Source organism: Oncorhynchus clarkii, chromosome 26 (assembly GCF_045791955.1).
Source record: "Oncorhynchus clarkii lewisi isolate Uvic-CL-2024 chromosome 26, UVic_Ocla_1.0, whole genome shotgun sequence".
NCBI classification, from domain to species: domain Eukaryota; kingdom Metazoa; phylum Chordata; class Actinopteri; order Salmoniformes; family Salmonidae; genus Oncorhynchus; species Oncorhynchus clarkii.
Window position 1 is genome coordinate 9,076,466 of NC_092172.1, and position 15,695 is coordinate 9,092,160.

Consider the following 15,695-nt stretch of genomic DNA (forward strand, 5'->3'; position numbering starts at 1 on the left):
AATATTTATTTCCAGCTCTCATGGTCAGAGCCAGTTTTAGACTGGGTGGATTCAGTAACTTTCTCATGAAAAGATCCCTTATGTTTTTTATGTAGTCTGATTGAAGTAGCAGCCCTTTATATGATTAGGCCTTTTTTTTAAAGGCTCCTTCCCATGTCGGCGTTATTTTTAAATGCAGCTGAAGTGTTTTGGCTCTGAACATTTCAATAGGAGGAGCAGACAGGGCGGAGAGGGCACATGGCCCTACTGCTCTGCCTCGGCCATGGGCAGGTGTATGCACCCCTGTAGACACACACACTCACACACATGCAAATACAAACACAAAACACTGTCTGCTCATGGGCTGTGGCCCTCAGGTGCTGGCCAGCTGAATCTCCACAGGTATCTCTTGTGTTCCATTTATATCTCTCTCTCTCTCTCGCTCTAATCTCTTTAATTAGGTGTAAATGCAGAACAGGTAAAGATACAATGTCTTTCAAAGATGGACCACACCATTAATTCATTTCAACAGTAAAACGCTGTAGAATGAACAGTAAAATACCATAAATGTGTTTTTTACAGAATTAAAAGCAAATGGAAACACTAGGATTTAGAACACCAGCTAACAGTAACTGTAAATCGCCATATTGGTATTGTTGCATCATCAGTAGGAGAGTTTAGGAATTTGTGAATTTACTGAGACCGCGACCTCAGCATATATTAATGAGCATAATTTGCTGGTGTCAAACCATATATGAAAACATTATACACGTTTTGAAAGATGAGAAACAGCCCTTTCAACTGATATGACATGTGATATTACCACGTCAATCAACTGGCAATCAGTCAAGAAAAAAACACCTGTGAAAATGTGTATCTTAAATGCTTTTTTCCCCCTCAAACAACTGCCATTGAGCATATTTAGTGTTCTTTATTTTGTAAGGATTGATAATCTGAAATCGGAATAATACCTTTTACAGTGAATGAGTTACAGCCTTTTTAGTGAACAGTGGTATTTTTCTAGAATTCTATGGAATGTTCCATGACCAGACACTTTCTTATCTGGATAGTATTTTAAACACATACAGTGAGCTCCAAAGGTATTGGGACAGTGAAAATGCTTTTGTTGTTTTGACTCTGTACTCCAGCACTTTGTATTTTGACTGGTCCACTGTGACAAAGCTCTTAAAAGAAAAGGCTTATACCAAACAAATGTCAATCATAATAAGTGTTATGAACAAAACATTTCCCCTGTCTCAATACTTTTGGAGCTCACTGTATATGCACCAAAATATATTACAAAGGGCATTTAGTCTTACATTTGATAAGGAAAGACATACACAAGTGATATAATATTAATTTAAAAAAAACGTTATTGAAGGAATACGGTTAGGGGAATACATTGTCTCAATCAAACCTGAAAACAAAGTGCAAGTTACATCATGCTATCAACACCATAACAGTAGTTGAAATTTTACAACTTCAACTTCTTCTAACATACATTACACAAGCCTATAGCCGAATACAGGAAGAGTCAAAATTAAAGGCATGCAAGAGAAGGGAATCGACCAGTGACAATCTGAGCTACTGGGTGAAGACTAGGAGCCTCTTTACTAGTACCTAGCTATGTATAGTCAGTGCATGTATCTAGCTACAGTTGAAGTCGGAAGTTTACATAAACTTAGGTTGGAATCATTAAGACTCGTTTTTCAACCACTCCACCAATTTCTTGTTAACAAACTAAAGTTTTGGCAAGTCAGTTAGGACATCTACTTTGTGCATGACACAAGTCATTTTACCAACAATTGGTTACAGACAGATTATTTCACTTATAACAATTCCAGTGGGACAGAAGTTTACATACACTAAGTTGACTGTGCCTTCAAACAGCATGGAAAACTCCAGAAAGGTACACCTCCAATTGACTCAAATGATGTCAATTAGTCTATCAGAAGCTTCTAAAGCCATGACATCATTTGAGTCAATTGGAGGTGTACCTGTGGATGTATTTCAAGGCCTACCTTCAAACTCAGTGCCATTTTTATTGACTTAATGGGAAAATCAAAAGAAATCAGCCAAGACGACCTCAGAAAAAAAAATGTGTAGACCTCCACAAGTCTGGTTCATCCTTGGGAGCAATTTCCAAACGTCTGAAGGTACCACGTTCATCTGTACAAACAATAGTACGCAAGTATAAACACCATGGGACCATGCAGCCATCATACTGCTCAGGAAGGAGATGTGTTCTGTCTCCTAGAGATGAACGTACTTTGGTGCGAAAAGTGCAAATCAATTCCAGAACAACAGCAAGGGACCTTGTGAAGATGCTGGAGGAAACAGGTGCAAAAGTATCTATATCCACAGTAAAACAAGTCCTATATCGACATAACCTGAAAGGCCGCTCAGCAAGGAAGAAGCCACTGCTCCAAAACCGCCATAAAAAAGCCAGCCTAGTCAGTTTGCAACTGCACATGGGGACAAAGATCGTACTTTTTGGAGAATTATCCTTGTTAACAAACTAATTCTGGTCTGATGAAAAAAAAATAGAACTGTTTGGCCATAATAATCGTTATGTTTGGAGGAAAAAGGGGAGGCTTGCAAGCCGAAGAACACCATCCCAACCGTGAAGCACGAGGGTGGCAGCATCATGTTGTGGGGGTGCTTTGCTGCAGTAGGGACTGGTGCACTTCACAAAATAGATGGCATCATGAGGTAGAAAAGTATGTGGATATATTGAAGCAACATCTCAAGACATCAGTTAGGAAGTTAAAGTTTGGTTGCAAATGGGTCTTCCAAATGGACAATGACACCAAGCATACTTCCAAAGTTGTGGTAAAATGGCTTATGGACAACAAAGTCAAGGTATTGGAGTGGCCATCACAAAGCCCTGACAATCCTATAAAAAAAATTGTGGGCAGAACTGAAAAAGCATGTGTGAACAAGGAGGCCTACAAACCTGACTCAGTTACACCAGCTCTGTCAGGAGGAATGGGACAAAATTCACCCATCTTATTGTGGGAGGCTTGTGGAAGGCTACCCGAAACATTTGACCCAAGTTAAACAATTTAAAGGCAATGCTACCAAATACTAATTGAGTGTATGTCAACTTCTGACCCAGTGGGAATGTGATGAAAGAAATAAAAGCTGAAATAAATCATTCTCTCTACTATTATTCTGACAGTTCACATTCACTTAAAATAAAGTGGTGATCCTAACTGACCTAAGACAGGGAATTTTTACTAGGAATAAATGTCAGAGAACTGAGTTTAAATGCATTTGGCTACGATGTATGTAAACTTCGACTTCACCTGTATATACAGCTGCTCCCACAGTGACAAAGATAAGGCAGGGGCTTATTTAAAACAAGATTACATGAATGTAGTGCAACGTTGGGTGAATGGTATTCTGTACCTCGGAGTAAGTCAAACCAGGCATCGGGCGTCGACTACAAGTGTGAATGATACTTTCTTAGTTGTAACAGTTTCTATTGTTTCTCCCCACAGGTGTATACTCCATGTCAGTTTCAGAGGACAAGGTTTCGGGTGAGGAGGTGGGCCGTCTGAAGGCTAAAGATCCAGACCTGGGCGAGAATGGACTTGTGTCATATCGTTTCATCGAGGGCGATGGGATGACTGTGTTTGAGATTACCACCGACACTGACACCCGCGAGGGTGTCATCAAACTGAGAAAGGTGAAAATGGAGTGAAGGCGATTTACTATTCCACAAACATTGTGGAGGAATGAAGGGAATGTTGTGAGACAGGGTCGTCTGCATTGAATCGCCTTTTTTGCTACTGCCCTTTCACTAACGTTCTGAGGACTAAAATGCTAGCCTCAATTCTTGACATTTCTTGACACACCTGTGTGTGTCTGTGCGTGTTTGAATGTGTAAAGCTGGCTATATGCAATTTATGTGTGGTAGAGAGAGAAAGAGGGGGAGAAAGAGAGTGTGAGACTGAAGCACACACTGAGCAGTGGCGAGAGAGAGAGAGAGAGAGAGAGAGAGAGAGTGATTTTTCACCGTTCCACTCTGTGATTGCAATGACACCGCTTCAGTTTCTTATTACGAGCATTGACTTTCATGGCTGGTTCTCTGGGAGAGGAATCTCATCTAGGCAGTCCGACTGTGGGTCGGCTGCTAGCGTGGAGCTGCAGCTCTGCTGTGCTCCGGGGCTGGGATTATGCCGACATTTACCGACCTGGAGAGGTCAGCCTTGCACTGCACTGCACCGTGCCTGGGCTGCCTCTAGGTACTCACTGGCACCACTGCGCCTGGAGCTGCCTGCCATGGTTAGGCTTAGCCGGCCCTCCAGAGGGGAGAGGGAGAGAGAGGCGCTGCTTCCCTCCCTAGTCCCTACGCAGCAGCAGCAGCAGCCTAGACGGAGCATTGCCACCTGGTGGTGCTTTATTATTTAAAATCCCTCAACTGTCTTTCACAGCACAAGCTCCCTCACACTCAGATCAGCAGCAATCTCACTCACGGTCCTCTCTACTCCTCTCCAAAAATAACACAACTCCGAGAGGAAGGCCTTTGCCTTCTCAAGGGTTTACGCAAGCTGGGTAATTTTGGCAGTTCTGTGGAGTGTGAGTACCAGTGTGTGTCGTCTACGTGCTGAAAAATGGCACTGTTCTATTAATCACGGCTGCGGATTATACCAGGTAAGCCACGACAGCGGCCATTGAAATGTGGGAAACGGGCATGTAAACAACTTCCTCTATGGCCAGATGAACCCAAGTGGGATCAGACTTCGCTGCTCAGTGCATATCCCCCTCATTTCCATAACAGAGAGGTGCAACAATAAGGAGTCTTATGAACGTCGGATAATAGAAATTGTAGCTGGGGAAAGTGGAAGAATTGAATCAGGGGAAATAATGGTTTGACGCTGAGTAGAGGGGGGGGGGGGGGGGGGGGGGGGGGTTGTAATTCTTAACAGTGTTTGGCTATCTCGAATTCCAGGACCCAGTGTCCCCAAATGAGACCATTCTGTCTGCTGATTAGGCTGGGTGTGGTGTGTGCGGAGGTGGAGGAGGGGGGGGACAATACAGCGTGCCGACAACAATCAGTTTGATGCAGCCCTGCTCTTCTCAATAACATAATGCCTCCACAATACACCTCTTGGGAAATCATCACCTTTTGCTCTTCAAAACATGTTGAAAATTAAAGTTGAAATGACTGACGGAATTGCCAGAGTTTTAATCAAGTATTCTGTTTCAACTGCGGGCTACCAGGCGCAGGCTGAATGCTAAGAGGAAGTCTGGCATTATTGTGAATATTATCTATCGCTGATTAGTTTCAGCAGCAAATTATTAAGTGACAAAATAAAAGAACAGAGAGAGAGAGATAGCGAGACGGGGGAGGATTGAGAGGAGGGAGACAGAAAGAAATGGAGATGGGGGAGAAAGAGAGGAGAGAGAGAGATAAAGGGGGGGGGGGGGGGTGAGACAGAGAGCAAGGGGACCACAGCTTCAGGAGACAATGTCAGTGAGGAACATTCACCAACCTGTTAAAGGAAAGAACTGGGTCATGGCTGTTCCTATCACTGACCGCTTCATTAAAGACCTGCAAAAAAAAATACTGAAGGATGAACAAAAAAACTGAGATAGGAAAACAACTTCACATCAATCACCACACAGGCAGAGAGAGAGAGAGAGAGAGATAAAGTGTGTGTTTGTTTGTGTGTGTGCATCCTGGTGTGGCGCCCCCTCAACTCCGGTCGGTACTTTAAAGTCTCACTCTGTAATTTATGCGAGTGATGTGAGACTGGGTAATAAGAAAACATGCAGATGTGTGAAAGCAGTAGGAGGGTGTAGAGGGATAAGGGTTGTTCACACTAAATGGCCAGTAAACTATGTTTGTGCATAATTGATTTGGGAGTGTCTTTCCATTTTCTTGCAAGTAAATTAACTGGTGGTGATTTGAGGCTATGACTTAGATAAGGCATTAAACTGAAACAAGGGTCATCTTAGGTAGAAGGACTGAGCAAAGAATGTCTTGGTGTTGTCTCATGCTGACGTTGACCATAACCACTGTCTTATTTTGCAACAGCACCCTCTAGCTAGCATCTCAACTCCATACTGACATTTGATTTGACCCTCTTAGAAAAAAGGCATCCCAAATAGGTTCTTCGGCTGTCCCGGTAGGATACACATTTTTGGTTCTAGGTAGAACCCTCTTTGGTTCCAGGTAGAACCCTTTTGCAGAAGAAAGGGTTCTACATAGAACCTAAAAGGGTTCTACCTGCAACCAAAAAGGGTTCTTTCAAGGGTTCTCCTATGGGGACAACCGAAGAACCCTCTAAGGTTCTAGATAGCAGTGTACAGCTACAGTACATACTTTTTATGATGCAGTAATTGTATTATAGAAAGAATTACGTTTAGACAACCTTCTCATTTTTGTCCCAAGATATTAATGATGATATAGTTTGAATGTGTTATTGCTAAATCCACTCTGCTCCCTCTTCCCAGCCTGTGGACTTTGAGACTAAGAGGGCATACACCCTGAGAGTAGAGGCATCCAATACACACGTGGACCCCCGCTTCATCGCCTGGGGACCCTACAAAGACACAGCCACGGTTAAGGTAATGGTAGAGGACGCAGACGAGCCGCCTGCTTTCCTGGCAACTAGCTACAGCTTCGAGGTGGAGGAGAATGCCCACGATGGGACCGTGGTGGGCCGTGTACACGCTAAAGACACAGACGTGGCCAACAACCCTGTCAGGTAGGCTACTTGGAACACTCTCTGTCACGCTCTCTGTTACTCATTTGTGTTTGTTTTTAGCGCCGCTGTCAACCCTACCCAGACCCATTGTGTTATACTACATCCTTTCTGTTTTAAATTGCCAATGTTATGTTGATATGTAGATGCTTTCAGTTTCAAAGGCCTTGTCTTGTCAACATAAAATAGTGCAGGGCCCTACTCAATCAGTAAACAAAAGAAATAGCCTATATTATTTCCTGCTCTGCGGGAGCAAATATTTAAATGAACATGCCGTTTCTTTGTTGTAACTATAAACATTGTTCCATTGAATACATTCATCCAAATAATGCAAACGTGCATTCCTACAGCACAATGATAATTAGGCTTTTGATTTATCTAAGGAACCAGGCCCTAATCGAATACGTGTTTACTTATCATTACTGTTCACTGCAGGTACATGATTCCACGCTACACGGACGTGGAGCAGTTCTTCAGTGTCGGCCCGGAGGATGGCATCATCAAGACCACCAGACCGCTGGACCGGGAGACACTACCCTGGCACAACATCTCTGTCAGCGCCACTGAGATTGGTACGCCACCCTCCAATATCCACCTCAGGTTTCAAATTAGAGGGTAGCTGGAAATATCAGAGACGTCATGCCTCCCAATCCAGGAACTGTTGTGTTCCCACCCGGCTCTTATGTGGTCCTAGAGTCGCCACCCCTCAAGATGTTTTTAAGAGAAGATTACCACAAAGTGCCTTTCAAAAACTGAAATGAGTAGCTAGAGACTACTGCAAAACATCCACATCCCCCCCCAAATCAGAAATAAACATCTTTAAGTTGCTGTTCTCTGTCTGTGTGATTCTACTCCAGATGATTATGTCTGGTTTTGAAGTATATCTGTCTCAAATATTTCCATCTCTCCTATCAGGGATAATTTGATGCATCAAAAATGTTGTCTGGAACTTTAGAGATCAAGCAGTTCTGTTATATTATGCATGACACTTGTCTGACAGCATCATTTCCAAGCATTCAACAACCTACATAAATTCTTATGCAATAAATAGGTTCATACTGTGCTGTCTTCTCATTGTGTTTGCAGTGGGAGCTGGTTTTGTTTTCTAGCCAGGCAAATCCCATGTTTGTGCACTGAATCACTAACTTGTTTGTTATTCATTTGTGTCATTCTGCACAGGGGGACATCACCAAGATACAAAAGTGCGTGTCAACATCAGAGTCAAAGATATGAATGACAACGCCCCTGAGTTTGCCACACAGAACGAAATCCTTGTGTGTGAAAATGCCTCCCCTGGCAAAGTAAGTCTAATCATTCACAATGTATATTGTACTTTTCCCCAAGTCACATTTAGAAAAGACAGATCATTATGCATACTAGTAACCACCATGTGCAAAAATATATTTATATTATAGTGAATATATTGAATATGTTCAGTGTTTTGGTGAACTCGGTCTGTACTAACTCCTATGTGTGTTGTTCAACTCAGCTCATAGAGACAGTCAGTGCGGTGGACAAGGATGAGATGGCCCACCGACAGTACTTCCACTTCAGCATCGCCCCAGAGGCTGTCAACAACCACAACTTCTCCCTGAAAGACAACAGAGGTGGGTGGGCTAAAACGTTCTATTTCCATCAACGAGAAGAGCGACTTCTGTTTGGTCCAGTACTCCAGTCAGTGAGATAGAACAACTCTGGGTCTTTTTCCTTCTTTACATCACATCAGGTTTCTCTACATTTGCACTGTTTATGCATCGGAAGTGATTCAGAAGATCTTTGTAGACTGAAGTTGGATTTGAAGCTAGATCCCATAGAGCTCCCCTCTTATTAATTACCATGAGTGTCTCTCTGGCGTCCTAGCCTCTACATCGGTGAACTGCTGCGTAGGAGACTGAGCCTGTTGGATCAGTTTGCGGAGCTTGTGATTGCATTAGTTATCCCTACATCGCACTCTGTCTGATCAGCCAGGGGTGGAGAAGTGAGAGAGAGCGAGCGAGAGAGAGAGAGAGAGAGAGAGCACCTTTCCTTCTGCCTGCCGTGTTTGGGGGCCTGCCTGGCTGGTGACTCATCCCAGCTGTCCTTAAGCTCAAAGCCCTTTCCAGTCTGCCAGTCACAGTGATGGAGCGGCTGGTTAGGCGATCCTGGTCAGAAAGAGTACCTGTTACATTCCATTTCAACAGATGAGGCACAGTGGTATTTATCCCCAGAGGATGCCATCTCTCATCAGAGGAGAATTACTCATCATGGGAATAGCATTCATCAACCTTGTTGATAAACTCTCGGATTAAAGATAATGAGAAGCAAAAGTTAATCACAGAGTGTTGACTCCATAAAAATGCTTGATTAGACTTGCTTATATCCATAGAGATTGCTCAGGACCATGTGACAAAGCTATTGCAATAACTGCGACGGAGACATTCAACAGCTGCTGCGAGTAGTTCAGTCAGCATTGCCATCTTTGAACAAGCAATTACATGACACTTCTCTTAATGACATGCATCCATCAATATTTTCATTCTATAAACTTAAGCTCTTTTTTTCATCGTCAGCCATCTCTTTAGTACTCTTCCCGACCGTGCCGTGGTCACAAGCCACTTCCAAGCATATCTGCTTCTGTGATGGAGGAGAATGAATGAGGGGGAATGAATGTGTTAATTGCAGTTTAATGGGATCATTTAAAAAAATAAAAATCCCCAGATAAAGTCCTATCAAACTGTTCCAAGCAGCGCTGCAGTGACTATACAGCAGCCAGCATGGCGAGGACTGGCTCTCTACCTGTTTGATCTGCTTTCATTTTTAAATATATATTTTTTTTACCTTTATTTAACTAGGCAAGTCAGTTAATTAAGAACAAATTGTTATTTACAACGACGGTCTACAACAACATCGTAGCAACGCAACATGGTAGCAGCACAAAACATGGTACAAACATTATTGTGCACAGACAACAGCACAGAGGGCAAGAAAGTAGAGACAACAATGCATCATGCAAAGCCACCACAACTGTCAGTAAGAGTGTCTTTGAATGAAGAGATTGAGATAAAACTGTCCAGTTTGAGCGTTTGTTGCAGCTCGTTCCAGTCGCCAGCTGCAGCAAACTGAAAAGAGGAGCGACCCAGGGATGTGTGTGCTTTGGGAACCTTGAACAGAATGTGCATGTCAGAAAGGGTGTTGTATGTGGAGGATGAGGGGTGCAGTAGATATCTCACATAGGGGGGAGTGAGGCCTAAGAGGGTTTTAAAAATAAGCATCAACCAGTGGGTCTTACGACGGGGATACAGAGATGACCAGTTTATAGAGGAGTATAGAGTGCAGTGATGTGTCCTACAAGGAGCATTGGTGGCAAATCTGATGGCCGAATGGTAAAGAACATCTAGCCGCTCAAGAGCACCCTTACCTGCCGATCTATAAATGATGTCTCTGTAATCTAGCGTAGGTAGGATGGTCATCTGAATCAGGGTTAGTTTGGCACCTGGGGTGAAAGAGCAGCAATTACGATAGAGGAAACTAAGTCTAGATTTAACTTTAGCCTAGAGCTTTGATATTTGCTGAGAGAAGGACGGTGCACCGTCTAGCCATACTCCCAAGTACTTGTATGAGGTGACTACCTCAAGCTCTAAACCCACAGAGGTAGTAGTAACACCTGTGGGAAGAAGGGCATTCTTCTTCCCAAACCAGATTACCTTTGTTTTGGAGGTGTCCAGAACAAGGTTAAGGGTAGAGAAAGCCTGTTGGACACTAAGAAAGCTTTGTTTGTAGAGCATTTAACACAACATCCGGGGGGGGGAGTCAAAATGAGTGCTTTTCAACAGTATTTTCAAAAAACCCACAATATGAGCAGAACAGATTACAGCCACTCTGATTTGTTGGGTTTATCTGGAGCCAAAAGCCTCCTTTCAAATGAACAGCTTTCCAATCGACATTTATCAATGGATTTTCTCTGGATTTTCAGAGTTTGCGGTGTCTGTCTGAGACAGCGGGGGCTATTTAGTTTTTTCTTGCACACTAAAAACTGCAGATGTATGAACACTTAATAAGTATCATTTTATGAAGAAAATGTTCCTTGAAAGCGGCTTCTTATGACGTGCTTCTTTCAGCCATGTTACCTTGTTCATATAGGATATTTAAGTTCTCATGGCTTTAGACTGTGTTCTTCTTTAACCCTTAGGAGATACTCTACCAAGGCAATGATAACCTATGAGGTCGACCTATAATGAATAGCGCAGGATTCATAGAGCCCTTTCACCCTTCTGTTCTGTATGCACAATAGTTTTTGTCATGAGAAACCTTTTCTGAAAAAGCTATAGTGGGCTGAGGACACCGCTGTGAGAGAGGGAGGGAAAATGACTAAGCCACAAGCACCTAAATGAACTCACTCCATCTCTGTTCTGAGTGCGACCTTGCACGGAGTCAGGAGAGTGCACTTGGCATGCTTCCACCCTCACCCAGCCCCAAGTAAAACCAATACAGCTACCTCCACTAGAGCTTTGATTGCACTTCTAAAAGCTAATAAATGTTCACAATATTACAATAATGTAATATCTGGAAAATCACAGCTCATTGCTTCTCCTCCCCGCAGCTATACGTCTGCCTTATGAACTCGTTGGCTAAGTAAAACTCTTCGGTTATAACTATGATCGTGTTAAGCAGTTTGTACAGTCTGTACCTGGAATACAGTGGCTTGCAAAAGTATTCACACCCCTTGGCATTTTTCCTATTTTGTTGCCTTACAACCTGGAATTAAAATTAATATTTTTGGGGGGGGTTTGTATCATTTGATTTACACAACATGTCTACCACTTTGAAGATGCAAAATATGTTTTATCGTGAAACAAACAACAAATTAGAAAACTTGAGCGTGCATAATTATTCACCCCCTTAAAGTCAATACTTTGTAGAGCCACCTTTTGTAACAATTACAGCTGCAAGTCTCTTGGGGTATGTCTCTATAAGATGTCGTCGTCCCCCCCCCCCCCCCCCCCCCCCCCCCCTCAGGGGAGCCATTTTGAAGGACCCTCTTTACTCTGTACTTATTCTACTTCTGCTCCCCTCTTGTTCACCACAGACAGCACAGCCAGCATATATGTGACCCGGAGGGGCTTCAGCCGGATGACCCAGGATGTCTACTTCCTTCCCATTGAGATCAACGACAACGGCATCCCTCCCATGAGCAGCACCAACACGCTGACCATTCGAGTGTGCAGCTGTGACAGTAAGGACACCATCCTGTCCTGCAACGTGGAGCCTTACATCCTGCCTGCAGGCCTCAGCACCGGAGCTCTCATCGCCATACTCGCCTGTATCGTCATTCTCCTGGGTGAGCATCAGCGCCAAATAAAACATCAACTTGCATTCAATCTGTTGTTGATCTAATATTTAACTCATGTTTGATATTTTATACCATCTTGAGTGGTGCTTATCCTTAATGTTTTCAGAATACTGTTAAGTATTTATGGGCAGATGCTTGACAGAGTATTAATAGTGTGCGTTTTGATTATGTACACAGGCTCAATTGATTATTTAACTTGCAATTAACACTGTTTAAAAATGTTGACAGATTCATACCACCTGTAATTCAACATACTGTATATTTTTGCACTTCTAATCCAAATTATGTGCAGCTCTGATTTATTTTCCACATCTATCAAAGCGTGGCTAATTAGGGAATTTGATATGCTAAAGGTATGTAAGAGCTAGAGGTTCTGCATGATTGGCTGATTTGATATGTTTCTCATGGCAGCGATCGTGGTGCTGTTTGTGGCACTGCGTCGTCAGAAGAAGGAGCCACTCATCGTCTTCGAGGAGGAAGACATCCGTGAGAACATCATCACCTATGATGATGAAGGCGGTGGAGAGGAGGACACAGAGGCCTTCGACATTGCTACACTACAGAACCCTGACGGTGCCAACGGCTTCCTACCCCGTAAGGACATCAAGCCTGAGCTCCAGTACCCGATGAGGCCTGGCGGGCACCCCGTGGCCAACACTGTGGACGTGGATGATTTCATCAAGACCCGCATTAACGACGCGGACAGCGACCCCACGGCCCCTCCCTATGACTCCATCCAGATCTATGGCTATGAGGGCCGGGGCTCCATCGCTGGATCCCTCAGCTCCCTGGAATCGGTGACCACAGATTCAGACCTAGACTACGACTACCTCCAAAGCTGGGGCCCGCGCTTCAAGAAGCTGGCCGACCTTTACGGCACCAAAGACTCCGCCGATGACAACTCTTAACGTTCACCCATTTCCCCCGACCATCTCCTTGCGCCCTTTCTCCAACCCTCCACTGACTGTGTGGTGCTTGAAGTTTACTATAAGTATACCACAAGCATTTTTATTTATAGTAAACTTTGTTATTTGTACATGTAAAGTATACTTGCAGTATACTAGATACCTGTTGGGGATGTTTGGTAAGGAAGGACAGATGGTATTGAGGAGTTGGAGACAAGAGCGAGAGAGAAAGGAAGATAAAAAACTGAAAAACTAAACAAAAATTTAAAAAATCACCTCTGTGGGATGTACTGGTGTGTATGAAAAATGAAGACATGCTTAATGTTTGTGGTGAGAGATCAAATAACACTTGGTATTTCACTTTTTTAGTCATTTTGTAGGTTACTACGGTTTGGGGTTGGAATGTGGGTCACAGAGAGACATGTAATTGTTGATACTGTGAATGAGCTCACAAAGGAGAAGAGAAAATTGTTGCCTTATATCAATGAAAAACCTATGAGAAAACAGTAACAGCAAACTGAGACTGGTCGCTCCTGTAGCACCTCCCTCTTCCTGAGGAAGATGGATTCAACAAAAACAGAGACAGAGTTTTTTCACAAATCCAGAGAAAGATCCCCCCCCTTTCAGCCCAATCTCACCAATGATCAATCACAAGGAAAGACCTGTGAGCTCAAAAATCGCCTTAAGTAATGGACTTTCTTGCATCACAGTGCATTTTTTGCAACTTGAAAAGTATATCCTAAAGCAAGCTGAAGTCCATATAACGTATGTACAGTACAATGTGCAAATATGTCTCTTGAGGATCAAACTTGCGCCTATTGGTTCTTGTAAATCTTTTTTATTTTTTAATTATGTTATGATTACTATGATTTTTTATTTTTTTCTCTTCATTTTTTATTTTATTTGTTTGGCGTATGTTTTTCTCCCTCGTTGAGAAAATAGCAATCTGTCCTGTCGTAGTGAATAATGCCTAATTTCTATGTCGAATTTATGGTACCTATTTGTAAAATGTTCTTATTTTAGTACACATGCAGATATCAGTGTTTCAACATGTAAGAAAATGTTACAGCATCACCCTTATATTTTATGAACATTGTACTGTTGCTTTATTATGTGCTTCTATCTAAGAAGCGAAAAACTTTGAAATAAATGCTTTTTATAAAATGATTGACGTAAATAAATCTGTAAGAGCAAAAGAGCAATCTGTTCTTTCCCTAGAGGTGATCCATGTTATGATATTGAACAGTGTCTACTCGATGATGCTGGGAGGACTTAAAGCAATAAAGGAGGTCAATATACAGTAGCAAACTGTGACACAGAACAACCAGTGACACCATGAACATGCACACACATTCACACACACTACACACACTGCCCACACACACACTGCACATCATTTACAGAGCTTTTCACTGGTATGGACCCAGCAGTCAGTGTTCACATTAACCATTTCCTGAGATGAACGTATCTCTCCCAGGGTTGCTCCAGAGCGAACTTATTCAACCTCTCCAAGGGATGCTTCCCAGCTAAAGGTCAATGTGCACTTTAACACTAAAAAAAAGCCAGACCTGGATGGACCCCACTTTGAGACATTTTGACAGCAACATTCTAACAGTCTAATAAGTACATTTCATATACAGTGCCTTCAGAAAGTATTCACACCCTTTGACTTTTTCCACATTTTGTTGTGTTACAGTCTAAATTTAAACTGTATTACATTTAGATTACTTGTCACTGGCCTACACACAATACCCCATAATGTCAAAGTGGAATTATGTTTTTTGAAATGTTTACAAATTGATTAAAAATGAAAAAGCTGAAATGTCTTGAGTCAATAAGTATTCATGTCTTGAGTCAATAAGTATTGAACCCCTTTGTTATGGCAAGCCTAAATAAGTTTAGGGTTTAAAAAAAATGTTTTTAATCACATAATGAGTGATGGACTCACTCTGTGTGCAATAGTGTTTAACATGTTTTTTTTTTAATGACTACACTCATATCTGTACCTCACACATACAAGTACATGTAAGGTCCCTCAGTTGAGCAGTGAATTTCAAACACAGGTCCAACCACAAAGACCAAGGAGGTTTTCCAATGCCTCGCAAAGAAGGGTGTCTATCGGTAGAAAAAAGCAGACACTGAATATCCCTTTGAGCATGGTGAAGTTATTCATTACACTTTGGGTGGTGTATCAATACACCAGGTCACTAAAATGTTTAATGGTAGCGATAGGTCAAAACTAAGGTTGTATCAACAACATTGTAGTTACTCCACAATAATAATCTAATTGACAGAGTGAAAAGAAGGAAGTCTATACAGAATAAAAATATTCCAAAACAGGCATCCTGTTTACAAGGCACGAAAATAAAACTGCAAAAAATGTGGCAAAGAAATTAACTTCATGTCCTGAAAACAACGTGTTATGTTTGGGGCAAATCCAACTCAACACATCACTGAGTACCACTCTTCATATTTTCAAGCATGGGTGTGGCTGCATCATGTTATGGGTATGCTTGTCAACGGCAAGGATGAGTTTTTTTATGATAAAAATAAATGGAAAAGGCGGCCTCCCGGGTGGCGCAGTGGTTAAGGGCGCTGTACTGCAGCGCCAGCATCAGAGTCCCTGGGTTCGCGCCCAGGCTCTGTCGTAACCGGCCGCGACCGGGAGGTCCGTGGGGCGACGCACAATTGGCCTAGCGTCGTCCGGGTTAGGGAGGGATTGGTCTCATCGCGCACCAGCGACTCCTGTGGCGGGCCGGGCGCAGT

The 15,695-nt window shown here is 42.8% G+C and overlaps 1 protein-coding gene across 1 annotated transcript in view; it reads left to right on the forward strand.

Moving 5' to 3' along the window:
- LOC139384368 (cadherin-11-like) overlaps window positions 1-14,751 on the forward strand; it is an 83,955-nt gene extending 69,204 nt beyond the window's left edge. The window contains exons 6-12 of the mRNA XM_071129085.1: window positions 3,483-3,670; window positions 6,445-6,698; window positions 7,131-7,267; window positions 7,875-7,996; window positions 8,185-8,302; window positions 11,761-12,012; window positions 12,436-14,751. Of these exons, the coding sequence (XP_070985186.1) occupies window positions 3,483-3,670; window positions 6,445-6,698; window positions 7,131-7,267; window positions 7,875-7,996; window positions 8,185-8,302; window positions 11,761-12,012; window positions 12,436-12,932 (1,568 nt within the window). The 3' untranslated portion in view covers window positions 12,933-14,751. The remainder of the gene's footprint in view (window positions 1-3,482; window positions 3,671-6,444; window positions 6,699-7,130; window positions 7,268-7,874; window positions 7,997-8,184; window positions 8,303-11,760; window positions 12,013-12,435) is intronic.
- Window positions 14,752-15,695: the final 944 nt, after the last annotated feature.